At 37.7% G+C, this 24,364-nt stretch overlaps 1 protein-coding gene across 5 annotated transcripts in view; it reads left to right on the forward strand.

Moving 5' to 3' along the window:
* The window catches only part of LOC124633730 (protein Aster-B-like), a 33,959-nt gene extending 10,224 nt beyond the window's left edge, over nucleotides 1-23,735 (forward strand). For 3 of the 5 annotated variants that reach the window (XM_047169043.1, XM_047169046.1, XM_047169047.1), the window contains 13 exons: nucleotides 82-220; nucleotides 1,652-1,809; nucleotides 3,505-3,657; nucleotides 7,687-7,791; nucleotides 11,052-11,139; nucleotides 12,562-12,661; nucleotides 13,157-13,316; nucleotides 13,668-13,775; nucleotides 14,343-14,535; nucleotides 14,950-15,078; nucleotides 16,779-17,004; nucleotides 19,640-19,769; nucleotides 20,271-23,735. In XM_047169043.1, coding sequence (XP_047024999.1) covers nucleotides 82-220; nucleotides 1,652-1,809; nucleotides 3,505-3,657; nucleotides 7,687-7,791; nucleotides 11,052-11,139; nucleotides 12,562-12,661; nucleotides 13,157-13,316; nucleotides 13,668-13,775; nucleotides 14,343-14,535; nucleotides 14,950-15,078; nucleotides 16,779-17,004; nucleotides 19,640-19,769; nucleotides 20,271-20,360 — 1,779 coding nt within the window. In that variant the 3' untranslated portion in view covers nucleotides 20,361-23,735. The remainder of the gene's footprint in view (nucleotides 1-81; nucleotides 221-1,651; nucleotides 1,810-3,504; nucleotides 3,658-7,686; nucleotides 7,792-11,051; nucleotides 11,140-12,561; nucleotides 12,662-13,156; nucleotides 13,317-13,667; nucleotides 13,776-14,342; nucleotides 14,536-14,949; nucleotides 15,079-16,778; nucleotides 17,005-19,639; nucleotides 19,770-20,270) is intronic. The other 2 variants (XM_047169045.1, XM_047169048.1) reach the window with 1 other exon arrangement.
* The last annotated feature ends 629 nt before the right edge of the window (nucleotides 23,736-24,364 follow it).

A 24,364-nucleotide genomic window follows, 5' to 3' on the forward strand; every position in this document is an offset into this window, starting at 1 on the left:
CTAACAACCAAAATAACGACACACAACTCAACACAACTAACCCCCGTCGTTTTATGTAAATAATTGGTACTTACGGCGCAGCTGGCTGGCTCCAAGCTGGACCCCGCGCGGACCAAGAAGAAGAGCTGGTACAACGCCCTCTACCCGACCTACAAGAGCAAGGCCGATGACTTCAAGCGCCTGTTCAAGGATCTGCCTGATGATGAGAGGCTAATAGTTGGTGAGTTTTAGTTTGTAGCCATAAAAATTGTATTATTGCAAAGATAGAAAGAATATTAATCTTCATTGGACACCAAGAACATTAACAAAGAAAGTACACTAGACGGTCTTATCGCCAAGCAACGATTTCTTCCAGACAACTTTTGGATGGAGTTTATCTGTAGAATATATTGAAAACGGGCAGTTTAGGGTGTCAGACATACATCTAGATTTTATATGAGTGATAAGGAAAAATACACAAATATAGACAGTAAACTGAAAATAGAGATAAAAGAATAACAAGTCTCACTCTCACTCCTTAAGACATTGTTACTAACCAGGGCTGCTATTTAAATATTAAATACTCTATTCTTTATAAGCATTGCATATGTTATACAATTGGTACATTTTACAGTCTAGAATCAATATGGACCCTATAGGACACAGCTTAAGAAAGTTGGAGAGTTTAGCAGTAGCTTACTACTAGATTATAATTATATTTATAGTAAGTTCAACTCAGTCGTGCGCGCGGCCCTATGTGTGGGTAACCCTTGTACATATACAGTGACTTTGTGTGCGTGACAAGAGGTACAGTCGGGTACAAATACAGTTATTTAGGGGTTGTATACGGCTGTTTAAAGTACAGTTATTACGTAATTTAGTTTATTTATTTATAATGATTCTGTATCGCTACTTGAAAAATCAAATGATGAATTTTCGGATTCGCTACTTTCACCAATGTTAATTATAAATTCTGACTCCATGTCAAAGTGTCTATAGTATTCTTCTTTTTTCTTTTGTACATGTCGACAAGTATTACCCAACATCCCTTCATCAATTTGACTTAAACGTTCATTTATGAGTTTCATTATTTCCGTCTTATTTTGGTCGACATTATGCGAAGCAATATAATTTTTTAAAATTCCCCACACATTTTGTTTCCATTATTATACTAAATTATAGGTCTTTTACATTCTTAGTCCACACATTTATTTATTGTCTGGGTACCCCGAGCTAGAAAATATGTAAGGAGGAGGAGGATTCATCTTAGATATTTCACTTCATTTATTTCTTAGATACTGTCAATGTCAATTTGAAAAGCCGTATGAGAAAATAATGATAAACTGTAAAATGTAAAAAAGCTTTGAATGTTGTTTCATTTTTTTGAAACGCTACCTGACTCCTTAAAACATTTTCTCCGTGAAGAACTAGACATTTTCGTAAACGACTGTACCCATAACAAAAAGCGATGAGAACACGTCATGCTCGGACGACGTCACTGTCACACGAATGAAAGTTGTATATTTACAAGCCGACGCACACATAGGGCCGCGCGCAAATCTGAGTTGAACTATCTATAACAACATATTAGTGTACATGTGTGTTACGGTGTGTTTGTGTTGTGTCGTATATGTGTGTCCTTTAATGTAGTTTTTATTCTCCTCTTGTCCAGACTACTCATGCGCACTACAGAAGGACATCCTAGCCCACGGGCGGCTGTACGCGTCGCAGAACTACCTGTGCTTCTATGCCAGCATCTTCGGCTGGGAGACCAGCATGACCACCAGGTGGAAGGACGTCACCGCCATCACCAAGGAGAAGACTGCACTTGTGAGTAGACCAGTACCTAGACTTGAGTAGACCAACCTAGTACCTAGCTTTATCAATTAAAATGGAGGGTGGGGGATCTCCATTCTGAGCTGATTACCAATGCGCCTCATGGAGCGACTGCATAACTGATTTCACCAACCAGTTTTCTGTCAAAGTCGAACTCGATTGTATAGAAAAAAGCACGCCCAAGCAGCAGAAGGATATCTTCCAAAAATGTACACATTTTCCTAGTGTTATAGCTGGAGAGAAGAAGCGCTTTTGAAAAAAATCTTTCAAACACCCAACAACATGTTAGTTCCTCTTTCACGCACTTGTTACTTTGATTTTTATGAAACTTAGCAATTATACAAAGGAGATCATTCATGTCATTCAAGTAGCAAGCATTCAAGTCTCGAACATTTTGTACCCAAAAATGAAAGTGCCGGCCAGAGTAAAAAAATAGTAGATTCTCGGATAATAGGCGATGATCGGATCTGTAGTAGACACTACAGACCCACGCCACGGTGACCGGTCCCGGTGCCCGTGGTGGTGGCGCCGCCGCACGGCGACGGGTGGTCGATCGGGAATGGGATGCCGTCGTCTCCTTCTGTGAAGCAGTCACGCCAGAGAAGGAGGCGGTGGAACAACTGAAAGTTCGCGCTCCTCATCCCTGCCGCTCCGGTGGACGTGGAAGACACCACGGGCGTCGAGTGTCGAGACGACTTTCGAGTGACGAGTTTCGGGAGGCTCATAGTCCCTCCGCCTCCTTGGCGACAACAAGCTTGTGTCGGCGGCGCTCGTTTTTACACGCCCTCCTCAAACAGAGAGTCAGAAAACCCCAGTGAGGCCCACCAGGGCCAAGCCCTGCCAGGGCTGCGGGATTGTTCGAAAGAGTTACCGCGGCCCTGGTACATAAGAGTCCGTTCAAACAGACCGGCACGGAGAGGAGAGCAAATACTTAACAGGTTAATAATCGGGTACTTAGTATTTGAAGTAAGGTTTATTTTTCAATGTGCACTGCTTTTGTCATTAAGAATGTTCGGAGGCGCTCGGTGTGAAATAATAAGAGGGGCCGACCGGCTCCGATTGCGTAGTTTTTCTCGGTCTTGCTGACCTTTAGCTCCGATTTCATCTCGCGCAGCCAATCGGAGCCGATTCCGGTCTATGTGAAAAGAAAAATACGCGCCGATGCTCTCCGGGCCGGTCTGTCTGAACGGACCCTAAAGGGTTTCAGAAGGAACATGATGGGTTTTAGTCAGTAAGAGTCTGACTTTCCCTCACGTTGTTAACCATCACCACCACGTAGGGAGGTCATTTGATGACTTTTAATAAAAAATTAAAAAATGAGGCGATTCGACAGGAGTTCTCTGGTTGGGCTGGAGTTGCTTGAAGGCAGCGCCTGTCCAGTCTCCATTTCGGGGCCGATGTGATGCTCGAAACATTGTGGTATATTTTTGTATTTTCAAAGTCAAATAGCAGCCGGGGGGTTAATTGTAGACGATTCTTGTAATAGTAAAAATCTTCAGGGCATAATTCTCTACGAGAATCTACTATTTTTTTGCTCTGGCCGGCACTTTCAGTTTTGGGTACGAAATGAATGTTGTCCTTTATATCTTATACATCAGAATAAGAAACCTATAGGCTATTTCTATCATCAAAAGATGCTGTTAAAACCACTGGTAGAAGCTATTTCAAAAAAAATATTTTTTTACCCAGGTAATACCCAACGCCATCCTAGTGTGCACGGAGGGCGAGAAGAACTTCCTGACGTCGTTCTCTGGCCGCGACAAGGCGTACCTCATGCTGTTCCGCATCTGGCAGAACGCGCTCATGGACCAGCCCATGACCAGCCAGGAGTTCTGGCAGTGGGTGAGTACACTAGCATTTTGTAGCTAATAATAGTGTAAAAAAATATATGCTGAAGGAACACTAAAGGCTACGGTCGGACTGATTGTCAGTCTTTCTGACTACCAACTGCCTTTCAAAGATGTTCAAATGACATCGTGCCTTCCGAAACACAGAGGAACTCGTCATGACGGCGTCAAAATGGTCACCCATCCACGAACCGACCGCGCCAAGCGTTGCTTAACTTTATGATTAGTCGAACGGCGCGGCTTTAATTTGGTCACGAACTCTTCATTTCCATAATTTTCATTATTCCTAAGATGTTTCAAGTACTTTTACACCTGAAACAAACTTCAACAAAAACGAGCCTCATATTTTTATTCTCATACATAATGTTACTGACTTGCTAAAGTAGTAGGTACTATTGACCATTCTAACCACCTTGAACGAACCATAAAAAAAATAAGGCGCTTGACAATTCAAATGTATTCGGAAAGCCACAACACATATATTGGCGTTTATTCTAACTCATGCGCATTGCTGAACGCTCCCAAATCAATATTTAACGCATAGAAGGTAAAAAACAAGAGGTGGCGTGGTTTGGCAATGCGATTGTGTTGCCAGATAGTAGATACCTATATGTATAGTATATAGTTATTTTTCGTTTAAATATTAGTGATAATTTCAAAGGAATAAGTAATCTGATCATTATAGCCAAGAACTGTTAACAATTGTTTTTTTTTTTTTTTTTTCAAAATAGTGTCTGTGATGTGAAATAAACTCTTTTATAGTTTAATCCAAGAATTACACAGAATAAGATAAAATTATTTATTTGTCTCAAATCTGTGACTATCACGTTAGATAAATTTCCTTCATCACAAACAATGCCTTGTCATCTGTACGTTATTGATTTTGAAGCTACACCTAATTATTTAGCTAAAACTAAAATATTATCCACTAAAAAATTACTTGTTTTATAAATGGCAACTCCAGTTTGGCACAGATTAGAAATTTAAAGCAATTCAAATAGTTTCGACCTCAAAACTGCTGGTTCTGAATACAGCGGATACCTACCTACTTTGATATTACAATAACTTGGCATTTCTATAATATCAGGGTTCAATATTTTTCCTTCGCTTTGCGCTTTCACTTTTATAGGTTTTTTTGTAAACTTTGGGGAATTTATTGTCTTATAAGATTTGCAGATGTATTCACTGCTCAGAAAAAAAATGCAACGTCTAATTTAAATATAATAATACCAAGGCTATCTTACTCTAACACAACTGTGGTGTCTGGTCTCAAAACAAGATATATTGTCCAATTAGCTCTCTAGAAAAGTCCTAGTTCCTAGATAAGAGCTATTTACATACAATACGATAATTTATTAATTGAGACATTTATCAACTATGAAGTTATCAATATATCATTTTCAAAAATTACTTAACTTACAGGTTAAAAAGCATTTTCTGTCAAGCATAAACATTCATCTCGTTCATTACTGATTACAATACAAACCAGTATTTATTCATTTAAAATTATTCAACGTTTTTATTGTCGCGAACAATGGAATATTAAAACATAGTACGGTTGCTGATAAAATCTACCTATGTACTAACATTTCTTAATATCGATAGTGAGAAATAGTTTGGCTCGTGTTAATGTTTAGCTCTCATTTGAGAAGAAGAAATCGTATCGAATGGTATCTAATTATTGATTGACATCTCCTAAATTAAATTTTGTTGTAGTAACGAAAAATTTTATGTCGAAAATATCACGTTTTTTTAAGTACACGTGATCTATAGTGGGTTTCCATGTAAATAAGAGTAGAGGTCCGGTTCATTATAAAGTAAAAATAGTGGTCATGCCGAGCGAGGATCCTGTGCCCGCGCAGTGCGGGACGGGACTTGGGACGGCGACAGCGGGGTCGAGACACGTACGTATTGTAATATCGCCTTTAGGAAATATTCTAAAGTTATTTGGTTGAATAAAGTTCCAGTAGCAATTTTTTGGTAGGTAATTTTATTAAAACAGAGCTTCCGAATTAGCTTCTCGTGTATTTTTGAAGCGTAGAAGTGGCGCTATAAACACCCCAAGAACGCATATTTTTTGTCAGTCAAGATGTAACGCATATATATTTGAGTATCGCTACAACTGACTGAAATCATTTTATTAGGTTCCATGTGCTTTCCAATCTTATGTAAATCATTTTGAAACATACTAAGAATCCCATAGAGAATCCAACAGATAAAATAGCTCTTTATCATATTTATATTGTGATACTTTTAGTAGTAAAATGGTTCGCAGATTTTCTATCAACCACACCCACTTTCATTCACAACTATTCTCTCTCATTGAAACACTATATAAATTGTAATAATTTATTTCCATACTCCGTCCATTGAGGACGACTTGTCACCAACAGTGCCAAATCCCCGCGCTAATTGTTTTTCGTAAACTTGCGTATTTATATGTTTTCTGCATTACTTGGAAGGTGTCCAATGCACTTGGATTTCTGCCCGATACAAGTATTCTCCGTCATTTCGTTACAAGTGTCGCGAATCATATGATTTTGAATTTTAAATACATTTACAAATATAGTGTAAAATAATTAAATATATTTAAATAATAAGGTGAAGTTTTCTTATCTATTTGACAAGTTTTGTCAGTCAATGTTTATAGTTTGCACATAGATAAGTCTGTGAACCTACTTTTGTCAGAAATTATTTTGTCGTAAGTTTTATATTACAACAAGTAGTTTTAATGAATGGTGAAGTAGTGTGCTGTAATTAATTCCTTGGCGCTTGGCAGTCAATTATATTTTTGTTACCAAGTAGGTAATGTTTCTTTTTAATTGATAAATAGTACATAAATAGAAATTGAAAACAAGTTTATCAAACAACTGCTTTTTTTTCACTTTTTTTCTACTGTTTAGTATAACTACTTTATTTTTATGTCAACATTGTAACTGACGATTTTTAACAATTGTATGGGGTATTAACAAAAATATCTTACTACATCAAAAAACATATTAATTTGTTTGTGTTATAATAATTTTATCTTTCTATGTTTTGTGAATTGTCAGTTGACTGGCCCATCAAGTGTTTATCTATGAAGTAGGTATACAGCTGAGTTATTACTCACTTTCCATGAAGATGGTCAAGATAGATAAAACATTAATTAATTTTAGCTTCATGACTAATAGACTAACGTATCCATACTTACAAGCTTTCCAATCTCTAACTACACGAATATAATAAAAAGGAAACATTTATTTATTCGATGTAAGTACAAATGTCCCAAAACTACTAAATCGATTTGCAAAAAAATACTATCTCACCCAAAACAAAAATGTGAAAGGCTGCCAAGTTCGATAATATTGGAATGCTTCGCCAATAAAAGAAGTGAGATCTGAATAAGTACTAAGTTCCATACACATACCTCAGTTAAAAATAGTTACTTTTTAATGATGTTACTTGGCAAGCTAGTAAAAAAAATAAAGTAAATCGCAGAATGTCTATCTGAATTTTATATGTTATGGCCAAAATGATTCATAAGAAGATTATTTTTATGATTCATTTGGGTTTTATTCAAATTAGGCGAAATAGATAAATCATTAGATATGTATAAACAATATCTGAAAGCCGAGTGTGGGTCTCTATTGATGTTTGCCACTTAAACATAAATACATACCTACCTAATTTTCCCTTTGAATGCCAGCGAAGCGTTTCAGTATTTTTTTCCTCTACACATTTTTATGTATTCTTTCTAGGGGACACTGGAACACTCTTTTCCCGATCATGTTTTTTACACATTTTTCAGAACTAAATGACATTCAATGGTTTATTTTATGCTCTGACTTCTGTTCTCGGCCGTTTCACTCGTGTAACCTATGTACGTCCTCTCCCAGAGGTTAGACTACTTGTGTACTCTACCAAATGACACAAATCTTTCATTATCATTCATCACAATTTACAATATTAGTAAGCTATTTTACCTATAACGGACAATATTCTATTTAATATTAATATAAGTATTTGTTGTTTTATATTGCAGGTGCACAGCAGCTACGGCGAGGAGCTGGGCTTCAACTCGGACGAGGAGGGGTACGGCCGCGACGCCATCGACGACGTGCCGCCTCTACCGCACGACGCAGATCAGGTACACACATCTATTCATCATCAGCCAATTGCTTCAACTTCTGAATGTAGACCTCCTACAAACACCACCCATCTTGGTCTTGGGCAGCTGGAATCAATGTCTATGTATAGTTTTAATGATTAATAATGCTTCGAAAAACTAAAAGATAGGTAATCGCATTACGTTGGTTTGTTAATAGTATAATATTCACATATCTATTTAGAAAATCGATGACAAATTAAGATTCTTAAGTTTTATAATTTTGTCAGTTTTACCAGAAGATCTCGCCAAAATTGTTAGGATTGTATTCTGGAAAAATTATATGGTTTCCGTGATTCATAGAACTTGCAAATAATCTGTGTTCAAGGATAATTAATATAATTAACGCAACTACATGCTCTAGCTGAAGTCACGCAAATTTTTGGTGTAATTTTGTGTTTTTAGTGTAAGCTTTTTATAAAACAATTGTAACATAGATGAAAATGAATCGGGTTTGTAATTTGCCATTATTGTTTATAACGTAGTACAGTATGCGACGACATAGTAACTAAATGTTTACGTTCAGCCCATAGACAAAGCCGACGTCTATGACTCATAAAAAAACAAGCAATCGTGCTAAAGATAATCGTAATCACCTGTATTTTGCAGCTGCAAATAAAATCACAATAAATCTTTTACAACATCAACTTTAAACACATATAAACAAAGTTAATTTTAGCTTGACAACAAAAACAAATAATCATAAAATATTTCCCCTCAATTACAAATTAAACCTTATTCGTACGTGTTAAAGTTGATAATTGAACAATATAGTTATGCTTTAAAGTGACGTATAAAGAGATAAAATGGCGATAATATTAGAAGTACCGAAAAAAATCAATCGGTAATCGTGGTTCAGTCACTATCAGTTGATAAGTGATAGTGAAATGACACGTGTTCGGACCATCATGCGGGCCGCTATGAGGTCCAAGAAAAAAGTAAGTTTTTTAACGTAAATATGGATAAAAAATAATTTTTATATGTCCAAAAAATTCTTCAATATTTTTCCGTTATTTGTATGTAAGTTTTCAGATAGGTTTGGTCGTGTAAATACAACAAAATCAACGTTAAAAATATTGTATTTGTTACTATACTTTCAAATGGCGTTTTTATTGAATCTTTCTAAATAAAAGCCCGTGTGTCAAATAAATGGAAAAGTTTGTCTGAATGTATAACAAAATATGTAGGTTTTGGAAATATTTTGTGTCATGTTTTAAAGATACAGCATGTATTAAGGAGCGCGCCTCGCTTCTAATCTATAGGTATCTGTATTATCTCTAAATAGACTCAAACAAACGTATTTCTTTGCCTACACGGTTTAAAATGCGCAACAAAATTAGATGCTGTTTTCACATTCATTTCAAACTTATTGAATTGTTAAAAAATATATAGAATGTATAGGCGACAAGGTATCAAAATAATGATGCTTATAAATTAGTCTAGCTTTAAAATATACCAAAAACATTTCTTTCTTCGTATATTTTAATAATGTATCGAGACTAATAATATGACTTTGTGTTCAACCTCTGATTTGTACTTTATTATTGTACTAGCTTTCCGCCCGCGGCTTCGCCCGCGTGGAATTCGGTTATATTGCGGTATAAATCACAACTATAAGAAAACTTCTCATTCCCACGGAAAAATCTAAGAAGCGCGATGTAACGCTGGATACGATTAGTTGTTAAACCAAAACTGAATGGTACACTATATTATACGTTCCCGTGGAGCAAAAACATGCAGATTTTGGGCACTGGATACCCGGGAACACGCTACATAGAGCTGACCATGCGAAAAACAATGTTTTTCTAAGTGTACTCCAGCAACCCTTAGAGTTTGGCCTTGTGCTTTATTAATGGTCACTGCAAATGAAACCCATATAGGAAATTGTAGTCTTTTAAATTGAAATGGGAGGTCTGTTGGAATAATCGGAATCCGAGGAATGAGTACACTTTCACCCTTTGCTGCGCCAGTTAAAATAGTGGCTGTAATAATGTTCCACCCAAGCTGAGTGACACGCAGCCTGGTACCATTACACAGTCTAGGGGCATCGAGATTACGCATGAGCATCACCGGAACACCTACTTTTAGTTTTGTTTCGTTTGCAATATATTACCTTGTTTTAAACGACACACAGCGCCATCTACAATCCATCCATCAAGCAAACAATATTTTTGTTTTCCCTCGGGAATATCTATTTTTTTCGGGATAAAAAGTACCCTATTATTTAATCCGGACTTCTAACTTTACGTCTGCAAAATTTCAAAGCAATCGGTTCAGTAGTTACGGCGTGAAAGCGGAACAAACAAACAAACAAACTCACTTTCCGATTTATAATATTAGTAAGGAAGTAAGGATGCCTCAACGGATAGCTGAACATAGCTGAACTTATTTTTATTATTTAAGACCTGTATTTATGATGCATGCATACCTATAGTCCACAATAAAGATTATTTGATTTGTATTACTAGGTTTTGAGACGAAAATAAAAGACTGACTTGTTTACAAGCTTTTATTTAGTCTTCATGCTATCTCGAATCAGTCTTCAATAACTTAACTATCGGTGAAGAATCAATGACTAACGATTTTAATTATATAATTTAAATACATGTTTTCTATCAAATACTAACAGCTGCGTGTGATGAGGACGATTAAATAATAACTTGCAGATAAACAATGCGATTATAACGATTACTTAAAGATAAAACAATTACATACCTACTTCAATAACTCGTTCACATCGTAAATCTGCTTATTTTTATATAAACTCAACCTTATTGGAGTTCGTTTATTATATTGCGTAAGCAGCTTTCCAGCCGTTTCATCTGCGTCCCAACTATATATTTTGTGTACTCGAATTAAAAGGAGCATTAAACTACCTCGTCAAATGGGCTATCAACCACTGAAAGGATGTTTCATATTGGTCCATTACTTCCCGAGATTAGCTCGTTCAATCAAACTCGACTGCTTTATTTTTGTGTTACCACGTAAAATTTATATTTTTCTTTAGAAGCAGTTTTGACACGCAGCTCAAGACGTCAATCACCGCAAACCCTTTCCAATAATTCGTTTTCTTATCTACTTACTTTGCCCGTATGAGTTGAGGACGGTTGAGGAGGTCATATAGGCGATCGCTTGTAAAACACTGTTACTCAGCTGCATGCGGTTTTACTGAAAGCCGACATAGGAAAAGGCTAGGCAGATGATGACAAGTGCAGTTAGTAAGATATTGGTGTTGTCCTCAGGACCTGGTGGATGCGTCGTGCATGGAGGGCGGCGGCGAGGAGCCGCGCGGCCCGCGCCCCGCCGCGAGAGACGCAGACCCACCGCTCGGTAAATACACACTATATTATATAACACAATTAATTATTTTATTGGCCCATATATGTACCTCAAACTAACATATTCACATATGTTATACTAGCTTCCGCTCGCGCTTTCACCCGCTTCCATTTTTGGGATCTATTTCCTACACATGATACACATTCGTTGATTAACATCAAAATTATTTCTAAACTATCTTCGAACTGTCAAACACACAAGTTCGGGATTCCCCGACAAATGCTAAATCTACAGGGGAATTCCGTAGGTTAACCAAACTGTTTCAAATCACCGATGGTTAAAAATAGAGAGTTCACATTTATACTTTATTTTTTTATAACTCCACAATACAAAATACAGAAGGAACCAGCTCATCTTTTGTTATTTTTTTATCATCGTTAACTCAAAATTACAATTCGGGGTAAGTCCCTAACACATCAAGTACGTGAGCTATAAATAGCAGGCTTCTTAAACTTTGCGAATCAGTCCGCAGTATTAAGCCAAGTGCACATTAGGTCGGTCACATACACTCGTGCTCTCCCACTGAGAAAGTACCTAATAATAGAATTTGTTTGTGTATCAAAATCCAAAATAGAAACATACAATGTGACTCGATTGTTATTCAAAATAAAAGTATATTATTAAATTTTGGCGCGAAAATTAAGTACATTGTGTTTTCGTTGTGAGTGATGTGCAGAATAATATTTTGTTGTGTCTTGTGATTATCTCATAATAAAAGTTTGGTTCACAATAGGAGTCTGTCTAAGTTATCAGTCGCGTGGGATAAAATTGATACATTGTCATATTTAGACTGGGAACAATGTTCCCACAACATTGGTTAGTGTAGTTTTGGCAGTTACCAAAGATACGTCAAATTTGAAAAATAATGCTGCATTACACTTTCGAAAATATTAGACTGTATTCTCAGAAGAAAATTGTGAAGTGTTAATATGTTTTTTTTTTAAGTGAATAATGAAAAAAAACTGTAAGTGTATTGCAATATAAAATGAAGGACTCGGATATAATAGAATATACAGATAATGAGTTTGTGGTGTACGAAGTATTAAATCCGTGGGAAATCGTAGACATGGCTGAAATTGCTACTCCTGACACAGATGGTAATTTGACTTCATTCGTTAAAACAACATATTTTCCATTTACAAAGAGGTATTTGTGTATGCAGGAAAGGTCTCCTAAGATAGAAAGTTAACTTTTTGCCTCTTTTACGCATATGCGTAAGGGCGTCGTACATGCCCCGATTTATTGTTTTCCTGGAAAAACTGTTTTCTATTAGTTTCGAATAGTTTTCACGTTTAATTTTCAAAGTGAAGTGAAAGTAAAAAAAACGAACGTTAGTTTTCAGCAAAAATGGGTCTAAATATCTGTCCTAACATTTAACAGTAATGTTATATGAAGTGTTGTGTTGGTCCGCAGTGACGAACGGCGATGCGTCGTACCGCGAGGAGGAGGCGGGCGACACGCTGCCCACAGACATGTCCGACACCAGCGACAGCGAGCCCGACAAGCCGCACAAGTACGTATACTCACACCGTCTTATATTCTAAGTATCCACTTCAAAAAAGTTCTTTGTTTTTAAAAAGAAAGTTTTTTGCTGTCAGTACGAATAATATGCTCGCAGATAATGCAGACTACACGTGTTGTCTGAACAAGTGGGACCCTCAATATGTTAGTCGGTTAATAAACCTAAAACTTTCTCCTAACTCTGACAAATACTACTCTGAAAACGTATCATCGAGGCATACGGCAAGGCCTAAATTATACATCAGAATTACCTATTCTGATGTATAATTTGTATTATTTTCCAAGTTTCATCAAAATCTGCAACTAGACGTTTTACGTTTCAAAGGAGCTTTTATAGGCCTATTTGAAATAAAAAATGTTGACTTTGGGACTTAATCATAATTGTTCCTTAATTGCGAATTTCGTCAAACAGGTAAATTATCAAACTAACAACTACATTAGAACTTATTCAGTAAGGACGAACTGTAAGAAATACATTTGTCCGCAGTGGTGGCGACGTGGAGAAGTGCACGGTGGCGCACGACGGCAAGGTGCTGATCCGCCAGGAGTTCCCCTTCAACATCGACCAGATGTTCACCATGATCTTCACCAACTCCAAGTTCAACCTCGAACTACTGGCTGCCAGGGGGACTACCGATTATGTGCAGGTAACTTGATTGAATTTAAATTGAGTACAACCAAATCTATGATATGTTTTTTTAAACTCTCGCATAGAGTAAACTATGTACATTTGCTTTAAATACACAAGACCAATTGAAAATTTAACAAAAAAATAAAATTGATGTTGACGAAAATATTGCATTTCTTTCTCTTATTGACGGTAAATGTTGGTGAATTAAATTTTGCAATTTATTAACAGCAAGTTCCTTTTTTTTCGATGTCTGTTTTTATTTTGTTTTCAAAGAGAAAACAACAGATTTCTAAAAAAATACAATTTGAGCTACCAAATTATCAGGACATTACTAGAACTGTTCGTAAAATGAGTCATGTTATTGTAGGCGCCGTGGCAGGCGGCGGGCGGGCTGAAGTGCCGGCAGATCAGCTACACGCTCGGCCTCACGTCCGGACCCATCGGGCCCAAGGAGGTGCAGGTCACCGAGACACAGGTAACCCACCAACACCCACACCGACACAAGGCCTGATGGACTAATACATTTTGAAAGTCTCGTAGCATTCCTCCTTTTGTCTTATCGCAACTACATTATCACTCACAAGGTATTTCTTTTGTCATATAACTTTACTAGCTTCTGCCAGCGGTTTCACCCGCATCCCGTGGGAACTGCTACCCGTACCGGGATAAAAAGTAGCCTATAGCCTTCCTCGATAAATGGGCTATCTAACACTGAACGAAATTTTCAAATCGGACCAGTAGTTTCTGAGATTAGCGCGTTCAAACAAACAAACTCTTCAGCTTTATAATATTAGTATAGATTAACGGAGTTCTGGTAGTTAATTTGTTTTAAAACTGTTAATTCAGTAGTCAATAGTTTTTTCAACAAACAAATCCGAGCAGTTACGACTGCTCGACTGGTTCGTGATGTGCGTCCATAGAACTCTGCAGTTTAGTGTGCAGTCGGTTGAAGCTGTCGCCTCTGACTGCTTCAAGCAGTCTTGTATTGCCGGCCTTTATCATCAACAACATAAACATATTAATAAGACTGCTGTTCCACCAGGTAATGAACAAATGCTCGGCCCCGGGCGTGCTGTACTCCATCGACTCGACGAGCGAGAACGCGGGCATCCCGTACGCGGACTACTTCAGCGTGCAGGTGCACTACTGCCTGCAGCGCCGCGCCGACCACGCCACCGAGCTCGCGCTCTACGGACACGTCAAGTACAAGAAGACCATGTGGCCTATGATTAAAGGTATTTACGGGGAGAAATACACATGTTTTAATGGATAAAATCATCTAGGTATGTTGATAATCCTAATTCTTTTGTTGGCCACTAGGGACTTTGTAGTCAGCGAAAAAATAAAAGATTGAAACATAAACGTGTCTAGAACTGAGATATTTAATAGCTGGAATATCCTGTGCCATTTTCTGGGATACTCTAAATATGTGAAATAATTAAAGAATATTAGTTTTTCGTCGAGTTTGGAGTACACCTTATAATTTGTCCTCCCTTGAAGGAATAGATCAGGCTATAATGAGTTTTATATAAAGGCCACATCAACCAGATCATCTTGACAAATTTTAATGATTTGTACTGATATGTTGTTTTTATAAAGTCACTATGTTAACACATTAAAAATATATTTACCAACATTTTATATTCCAGCATTCCTAGAAAAGAACACGATATCAGGTTTAGAAGAGTTCTCGCGTCTACTGGAGTCGCGGCTGACGGCCGAGGCCGACTGCGCCGTGCCCGCCACGCGCAAGTCCAGGAGGCATCGACGGGTTACCAGTATGTATTCACTTTATTTAGCTTTAATACAAACTAAATGGTGGAGGAAATAAGTTAGTTATGACTGGACGTTAGACTGGTCTCCAGACCTTTCGTGCCTTGTGTTTAGCTAGATAATGACGAGGAAATATGCTATTTATGATTAAGGACGTGTCCATCACTACCAAAATCGCCAAAAAGGTAGCAATGAGGTAGCAAGTCTCTTTCTCCTTTGCCAACCGGCCACCCTGATAACAGAATGGTCACTTTGTAAAGATTAATATTTTCAAAATTACGTGGCTAGGAATTGTTAGTAATTAATGGCAACTGGTAGCAATTTCCTAATTTTCCTATTATGCATTTCGAGGATGAATATAGAGAGAGTGATTCTACATAAAATATTGTTTGCCACTAACCATTTGACAGTTGCACAGTCTCTATTAACCAACTTCAGAGGGGCGAGACCTAATATAAAATATAGGCTCGACTTCACTGGTTACTGATAAAGTGTTAGTATATGCTATCTGCCAGATAGAGGGTGCTTAAAATTCCTACAAGATACATGAGACCCGTGACACCAACGTGATTAAACGTATTGTTTATCTACCTGATAAGTTCCTGATATGCTATGAGCAGCCGGTAACACTGGGCAATAATGTTGTTTGTGTGTCCAGCGCCCCGCTCGCTGCTCGGGCGCGTGTCGCTGGCGCCGGCCGGCCTGCTGCGGCCGCGTCCGCTCGCCGCCAGTAACGCGATCACTCAATACTCTCGCACGTGCTCTGTGTCGTGTCCGCGATATACAGCTACACGATGCGATGTAACGCGATCTATAGCGCATGTGTGACATTATTACTGTTGAATCCGTTTAGCATGACAATAAGAATCCGCTTGTTAGGAAGTAATCGCACAAAAGAGTTTTCCGGTTTTCATAAATCTTACCTAATGACTCGCTAATTGTATATGCCCAGAAACAAGTTGCTTATTATTACGAAAAACTGCCTAACGAATAATGATCAAAATAACCGACTGACCTGCCTTCAGCAATATTCGGAAGCGTCATGCGATACCCGACGATTTGTTTTATTTCAGATCTAATTCTGCATACATAGTATATGTATATGTTTTTCTCTATTTAAGTAAATAGGTCCGTACTACATACTGATAAAAACAGGACCTTTTTACTTTCTGCAAAATGCTGTATAAGTACCTATACGATTTTGTACAATCCCTTCGATGTCATAATAAACGGATTCAACTTTACTTGATATTTCCGCATCGCGTGGCTTGTCGTTCACGTAGGACGTGGCCTTAGTTCGCTTGCTTGTCACACGTATGTGCACGCGCAACCTACCGTATCTTTTTTATTTGCAATTCGCGATTTTGTCGGAATGTTGACTTATCGCTTTACTTTTAGTTTAGAATGTTTCCTGTTTATTCTTTATGTCTTACCAACTTTGAGGATGTTTTTTCGATGTATGTAATGTTCGTTGTCCCTTTAATGGTTTCCGCATGTCGAGTCGGTATGGTACATTTTTTAAATGTACGCCAAAGGACATTAAACCTTTTTCTCTTGGGAGTACGACATAAATTCGATGTATTATCGAAAGGAGTTTCCAGTTGTGTGGGACATCTAAAGTCGGGCCATGTCGTCTCGATATACGTAAGCCAACAACAAAGCACCGAAGAAAGGTCTTTTCAAAATCTTTTTTGTTTTTCTCCAGCATCATCCCAAGAGCCGGGCATACCTACAGCAGTGAAACTCCCGACAGCCAGCTTAGTGGCGCCCAGGGCTTCGGTCTCGCGCGTCACGCGGCCCGGCGGCCGGTCAGCCACCTGGCTAGCCGCACTGTTGGCGGTGCTACTGCTCATCAATGCGGCACTTTACTACAAGTTGTACTATACGGATAGGAGCAGTTATGCGTTCGATCTGGATGATTTGCAGAATAGGTGAGTTTTGATGTAGTTTAACAGTCATGTAGATTAGTAATTGTTTAGTAAGCAAGAAATCTATCTTTTTTATATACAAAGTAGCGGAATTAGTTTAATGGGACCATTTTTGATGATCTATAAAGTGAGAATGCCTAAATTGAACAAGGCTGTTGGTGATGATGAATGAAACTCTTCCTGCATTCATATTGTTTCTCTAATACATATAGATTTCTCAAACTATGTGAACTATCACATTTTGGCAATAAAAATTGAGGATAAGCTTGACAAAAAAGAGGTAAAACAACATTGTACCTAATAGCCCGGTCAAAATAGACATTTGAAATAACAAAAATTCCCACAAAGCTGATTTTTGGTGGAGAGCTAGATTTGATCATTATAAATAAAATACTAAAAGTCCCTATCGATCCTATGTGTGCGTCAAAAGTTATTCGAGGTCAAATGTCAAAATTTTAGGTTTTTTGTTTTTTTTTTCGAAAACGGTAAGTTTTATCAAAAAAAGACATCAGATCAAAGTTGTAGATCTTTAAATTTTCTACAAAAATGGCATTAACAGTTTTCTCCTAAATGTTACCAAACCTGAGATATCGCGATTCAAAGAGTCACAGTACACATGATATGCACATATAAGCCACGTATATACGACGACTGCCTTTAAGTTGTGTCGTTTGAAATAAGTATAGTCAATCTAATAGGGTAATACCATTTATTGCTTTTCAAAGAATTCTCCGCGATATTTAATGCACTTTTGCATGCATTGAACCCAGTTCTTTAAATATTTATTCCATTCTGAAGTGGGGGTAGTCAAATTGGCCGATTTGTATGAGTCAACAGCTTTTTCAGGTGTGCTGAAACGTTTACCACGAAGACTTTACTTAATTTTGGGCAATGTAAAACAATCGTAATGCCCACGGATCCATGTCACGGTATGTTACATGTTGGTCTGCGACAATTAACTGCCGCGCCTCGATATTATCTTGGGTCATATCGGGTTTTGAATTACCTTCACGTGGCTTGTCGCTAAGGCTAGATTGCCCACTTTTAAATCCTGAATATCAGCGTACTGCAGTCCTAAGGCATGGTTCTGCATCACTACACACAACAAAATTTTTTAAACCGCTGAAGATGCGACAATCCGCCTTTAAAGTTGTAGAAAATTATCTCACGCTAATTTTCCTTCGACATTTCCATTTTTATCCAGAAGACTGGGGTTGGAAATTGATACATAATATCTGGACCCTATTAAAACTTTACTCCCACCTGCTCCAGAAAAAACTCCTGAGATTATTTTTTGCAATTGCAAAAATGATTGTAGTATCAAATCATACTCCGAGCCCTTTTCCCAACTATGTTGGGGTCGGCTTCCAGTTTAACCGGATGTACCAGTCCTTTACAAAGAGCGACTGCCCTATCTGACCCCCTTAACCCAGTTACCCGGGCAACCCAATATCAATGGGTTAGACTGGTGTCACACTTACTGGCTTCTGACTACCTATAACGACTGCCAAGGATGTTCAATGACAGCCAGAACCTACAGTTTAACGTGCCATCAGAAACACAGTCATTGGTGTCCAAGATATGCTTAGAAAGTACATACAAACTTAAAAAAGTTGCATTGGCACTTATCTGACCTGGAATCGAACCCACTCGTACTTGAGAGGTTGGTTCTTTACCCACTAGGCCACCACGAGTTTTTGTATGAATCTGATAAATCTAAAACAATCACAATAATAGTTAACCTAATAGTTAATATCAATAATGACATCATATTAGAACTTGACGGCAATTATTCCCTTAAACTATCCTAAAATTGTCATGACAGTTAGTGGAGTAGGCCTATAGGGGAAACCACGATAAAAAAAAAACCGACGAGTACACTACCTCACAGGTGGCGTGGAAATGTGTGCATGTCATGTATGGAATATACTTTGAAGCGCGATATCTCAGGAATGGTAACATTTAGGAGAAAACTGTTAATGCCATTTTTGTAGAAAATTTTATAATCTACAATTTTGGTCTGATGTAATTATTTGATAAAACTTACCGTTTTCGAAAAAAACACAAAAAACCAAAAATTTTGACATTTGACCTCGAATAACTTTTGACGCACACATGGGATCGATGGGGACTTTTAGTATTTTATTTATAATGATCAAATCTAGCTCTCCACCAAAAATCAGCTCTGTGGGAATTTTTGTTATTTGACCACTACTTTTGTCTATTTTGACCGGGCTATAATTAGCATATTATAGTTCGGCCATTCAGAGAATGCGTTCCTGACACGTCGCGATTGAACTGACGACGTAACTTTGCAATGGCGTTGCAGTTACGATAAAAATATTTTTGCTGGTTGTTTACCGTTTTAACAATTGAGGAGCATTAAAACAACATTATTATATCAATAATCAATGAATGTAGTTACGTCGTCAGTTCAATCGCGACGTGTCAGGAACGCATTCTCTGAATGGCCGAACTATAGGACTATTACTTTACGTTCGTTTCGCTCACTAGAGCCGTATCCCAGTTTGGAAAAATACTCTAACTAGGGACAATTCGCGTTTAGTTGACGTGAATGGCTTACAAAAAAGGTCTCTTAGGATTAGTAATTCATAATGACTGACTATTTCCCTGTCAGGCTGCAGTCCAGCCGCGGCGCGCAGATGTCGCAGTGGTCGGCGCTGCTGGAGCAGCACTCGCAGCGCCAGCGCGGCCAGCTGCGCGCCTGGCGCCGCGCGCTCGACCGCGCCGGCGCGCACCTCGCGCAGGTACTCTATTCCAGCCATGCACGTCTTCAGATCATCATCTCCCGAGCCTTTTCCCAAATATGTTGGAATCGGCTTCCAGTCTAACCAGATATAGCGGTGTACCAGTGTTTTACAAGGAGCGACTGCCTATCTGACCTCTTTAAACCAGTTACCCGGGCACCCCAATACGCCTTGGTTAGACTGGTGTCAGACTTACTGGTTTCTGACTACCTGTAACTACTGCCGAGGATGTCCAATGACAGCCGGGACCTACAGTTTAACATGCCATCCGAAACACAGTCATTGGTGTCCAAGATATACTTAAAAATTACATACAAAGTCAGAAAAGTTGCATCGGTACTTGCCTGACTTGGAATGACAAGTAGACCAGCGAGGCAGAAAATATACACACATCCACAGAAACACACACAAGCACATGTGTAAACACTCACACCCACTCTTCCAGATCAAAATTTTACGAAATTATATGAAGCTATAATTTATATGAAGATATATTTTCAGACGGAACAAGCGCTGACGAAGCTATTAGAGACGATAAAGCCTTCTCTAGAGAAGGCGCAGAAAGAAGCGGAGTCGCGGGACGAACTCTGAGCTAATACCTGATGTCGCTCGTACGTGCGGGTCACTTTATATACGGATAAGTGCGGATATACTTCAGTTTTTACGTAACGGATATAATAGAGATGGTTTTGTAAAAATACTGGCATTATATCATCGAAATTGCAAAGATTTGAAGTAAAAGTCTAGCTATGGAGATATTTCAAACATATAAGTTATTTACCTTGAAATGGACCCGTAAACTGTTTTCTTTGTTTTGTCAACAAGTCTGGGCCGTGCAATACCTTCTTAAATGATTCATTTATTAACATTGCTCAAACAAAACGCAGTAAGATATAAAAGTATACGAAGATATTACAAAACTGAGTGATTCTGCACAACGCATGTATATTAAGTCACTCGCGTGTCGTGAGAGAGGTATATTTGATCCTAATACGTCTGCTAGAGGTTTTCTCGACAGTTACACAAATCTTTTAATCTTAAGTTCGAAGCACTATTTATTTATAAGCCGCAACACATTATGTATTCCTTTTCCATCAGAATATCTTTTGATGAGTGATTTAATTACTATTTTCAAATGAAATAACTTTAAACTAAAAATTAGTTATATCACTCATGAAAAGATATGCCAATAACATTTTGACCAATTCCTCATTCCCTTTAGTTATAGAAAGAAAACCTCACAGATCCCCACTGTGATAAAGTAGATACAAATAATAATTTTATTCCTCTAGTGAATACTGTAATCCTTCGTGACGTATGACGCCAAGCGTTTACTTTCCAGTTTCCTTGCTTAATGTTAATCATTGTAAAATATATTTAGTTTTAATTTAAGGCGAGGTGGATAAGGCCCTACGAGTAGACTTAATTTAGGTACTTATAGATGCTACAGAATATATGCGCAGCCTTTATAAGGCTTGGCGCCTCAGTCTTTGTTTACCGAATTAACTAGCTTACGTTAAATGCATTCATAATGTTGCCTACTTCGTACTTAACATCACACTTTTATCATTCGAAGTTTGGCAGCAATTTAGGGCCTTATTTGTCACTGTACTTCATTTCTATTGTAACAAGCCCGCTTCATATATCATCACAAAATAAACATTACTTATAACGTATACTGTACTTGAGCTAAAGAAATCCAGTACAGTGGACGCGAGGCTTGAGTTGAGGTTTATAACGTCAGAAGTACTTACGGCAGTTATTTTAAATTCATGTACATAGGTGTGTGTGAACAGTGCACAATAGTTTGGCGACTCGATATGGGCCCTGACACTTACTGCATTTTCGAAGTGAGTGTGTCCGGGAACCTAACGAGGTCATTGTCTTCATAAATGTACAGAAATCATATTTATTTGCTTGTCGACTAAAATATTGTGTACAGTTGATGTGAGTTTCTCGGGCGCAATAATAGTTATTAAATAAAATTATATTTATAAATAGAACCAATTAAAGCTTAGGAAACTGCGATCGCTTCATGATATAAAATGGATTCACCTTTTTGGCGCCTGCAATTTTTCAGGAATACTTTTTTGTATTTCCTTTGTGGTAATTTTATAAATATTTATAACAGATATTAATGAACTCTTATGAAGCATATTTACATGGTTTCTTCAGGTACATACGAGTATGTACGTATTTAACAAAATTATTGACAGCTCTACCAAAAATTGTTAACCATGCTTGGTATAAGGTTCCGATCGTTGCATTTGAACAGTTAGATTAGTTAAACGTAAGGGTATTGTGTAGTTGACTACCGCCAAACGTCGTCATATGCGGCATATTGCTAAGCATACATTATATAACTTATTCATATTGTATTTCAAATCAATCAGACATGTATTCATTCCATGAATTAATTTTTATTTTTGTACATTTTTCTTGTTGCCTAAATGATGAACTAAAAACCATTTTTATATTACCACTACATTTTCAACATTATTAATTATTAAATAAAACTTGTAAATACCAGTTACACTCGATTAATATCAGCAAGTCGCAAGAATAGATACATGTCTGATTCATGGAGTTAATAGTCGAATTATATTCAAATACGAATCTAAAATTATACAGATTTATATGTCGAAAATTAAAAGATTATTTATAAGGAAATTATCACGGTGTTGTTTAGGATATTCAAAGAGTATTAAATATAAGTAAGTCAATATTAACGACTAGATAAAAAAAGGAAAATATGCAAATTTTTCAGTTGTAGTAATGATCTCTTATTGTAAAAATATTTTACTACACCTAGTTATGTTCGGTGCTCTAGTTTTATTGAAAATGTAATGTTTTTAGTTATTTTAAATTAATTTGATGTTTGTATATTCAACATGTCAATTATGTTATTATTTATTGTAAAATCATTAGATGCAATCCACTTTACATTGAATTCAATGCCACTGAGTAACTTCACCGGGAACTGTGTAATGCCTTTAGATAATAAATACATCGTTATATGATATTGACTCATCGCAGTTGTATTCAAATTTCATTCCAGATGTGTGTAATGATCTGAACATTGTAGATAATTAGATATACCTTTATTGTGCATTTTAATGTCAAATGGAGTTGGGTAGTCTAGAGAAGTGAACAACGCCGCACTATCTATGTATAAGAAACCATCGGGATATAGGTAATCAAATTTTTAAAATTCAGAACTGGCTTTACTATCGTCAATATGCCAGTTGAAATTCTATTTTTTCTTGACTTACTAAACGTGTGGACTAGCAGGTGCATATCTAATCGCCTCTAAAAAGCTGAGAGTGTCCATTTACTCAAGTCCTCTGACGTGTTGTGTATTGTACTACTGCTATTGGGTAACAGTTGTATAGTTATCGGCACAGATAATGAGCTCTCGGCGGAAGAGTGGGGATTGCTTTGCGCACTGTACACTTAAGGCAGTAAACCAATAAATCACTTCTGCGCAGGTGAAGGTCAGGGCTCAATATCCTTGCCGATGATAATACCGTCGTAGTACCTATACATATTGGTCAAACTTATATTGCAGCCCTTTTTCCGTGAATGATTTTGAACTCTATTCCGGATCCCAGAGAATAGTTTATCAGAATGTAAAGACAATCGGAAACGGTGCTGTAAAACCACTGAAATTCTAATTAGAAACTGAGCAGTCACTTCTAATATCTAGACTTGTTTTAGCCATGTGGCTATGACATAAAACTTATAAGACCTAGGCAACAGTCTGATGAATGAAATGTGATTAATAAAGCTCCCGATGGTCACTTACTTGCGGTGTCCACTTCATTGTCCGTTGTCAATGCGTGAAATGGAACGCTTGCCAGAGCTACGGTGGGTTTATTGCACAATTAATTCCATTTAGGTGTAATGGATTATGTAAGTGTTAGACAATTCTATTCTCAGTATTGAATAAATATTTTAATGAATTAATCGGTTTTTTATTATATTGTAATTTAATCCTATCTACCTATCATAAAAACCCAAAATACCGAAATTTTTTGATGTAGTCCGTGACAAGCAAAAAAAAATAATGTGAGCGGGATCGATAGTCATGGACACGTGCAGCACTATAACTGAAGGCGCCGCTGTTTCGCGGGTGTGGGGACAGTCTCCCAATGACTTGTTGCTAAGTCCTCCGAGCCTTTTTCCAATCATGTTGGGGTCGGCTTCGAGTCTAACCGGATTCAGCTGAGTACCAGTGCTTTACAAGAAGAGACTGCCTATCTGACCTCATCAACCCAGTTACCCGGGTAACCCGATACCCCTTGGTTAGACTGGTGTCAGACTTACTGGCTTCTGACTACCCGTAACGACTGCCAAGGATGTTCAATGACAGCCGGGACCTACAGTTTAACGTGCCATCCGAAACACAGCCAATGGTGTCTAAGATATACTTAGAAAGTGCATACAAACTTAGAAGAGTTGCATTGGTACTTGCCTGACCTGGGATCGAACCCGCGCTCTCATACTTGAGAGGTTGGGCCTTTACCCACTAGGCCCCCACGACTTCACTTGCTAAATATACTTGGTAAAACCAAACGACGTAAGGTACTTACAAA

This window comes from Helicoverpa zea, chromosome 10 (assembly GCF_022581195.2).
Source record: "Helicoverpa zea isolate HzStark_Cry1AcR chromosome 10, ilHelZeax1.1, whole genome shotgun sequence".
Taxonomy (NCBI): domain Eukaryota; kingdom Metazoa; phylum Arthropoda; class Insecta; order Lepidoptera; family Noctuidae; genus Helicoverpa; species Helicoverpa zea.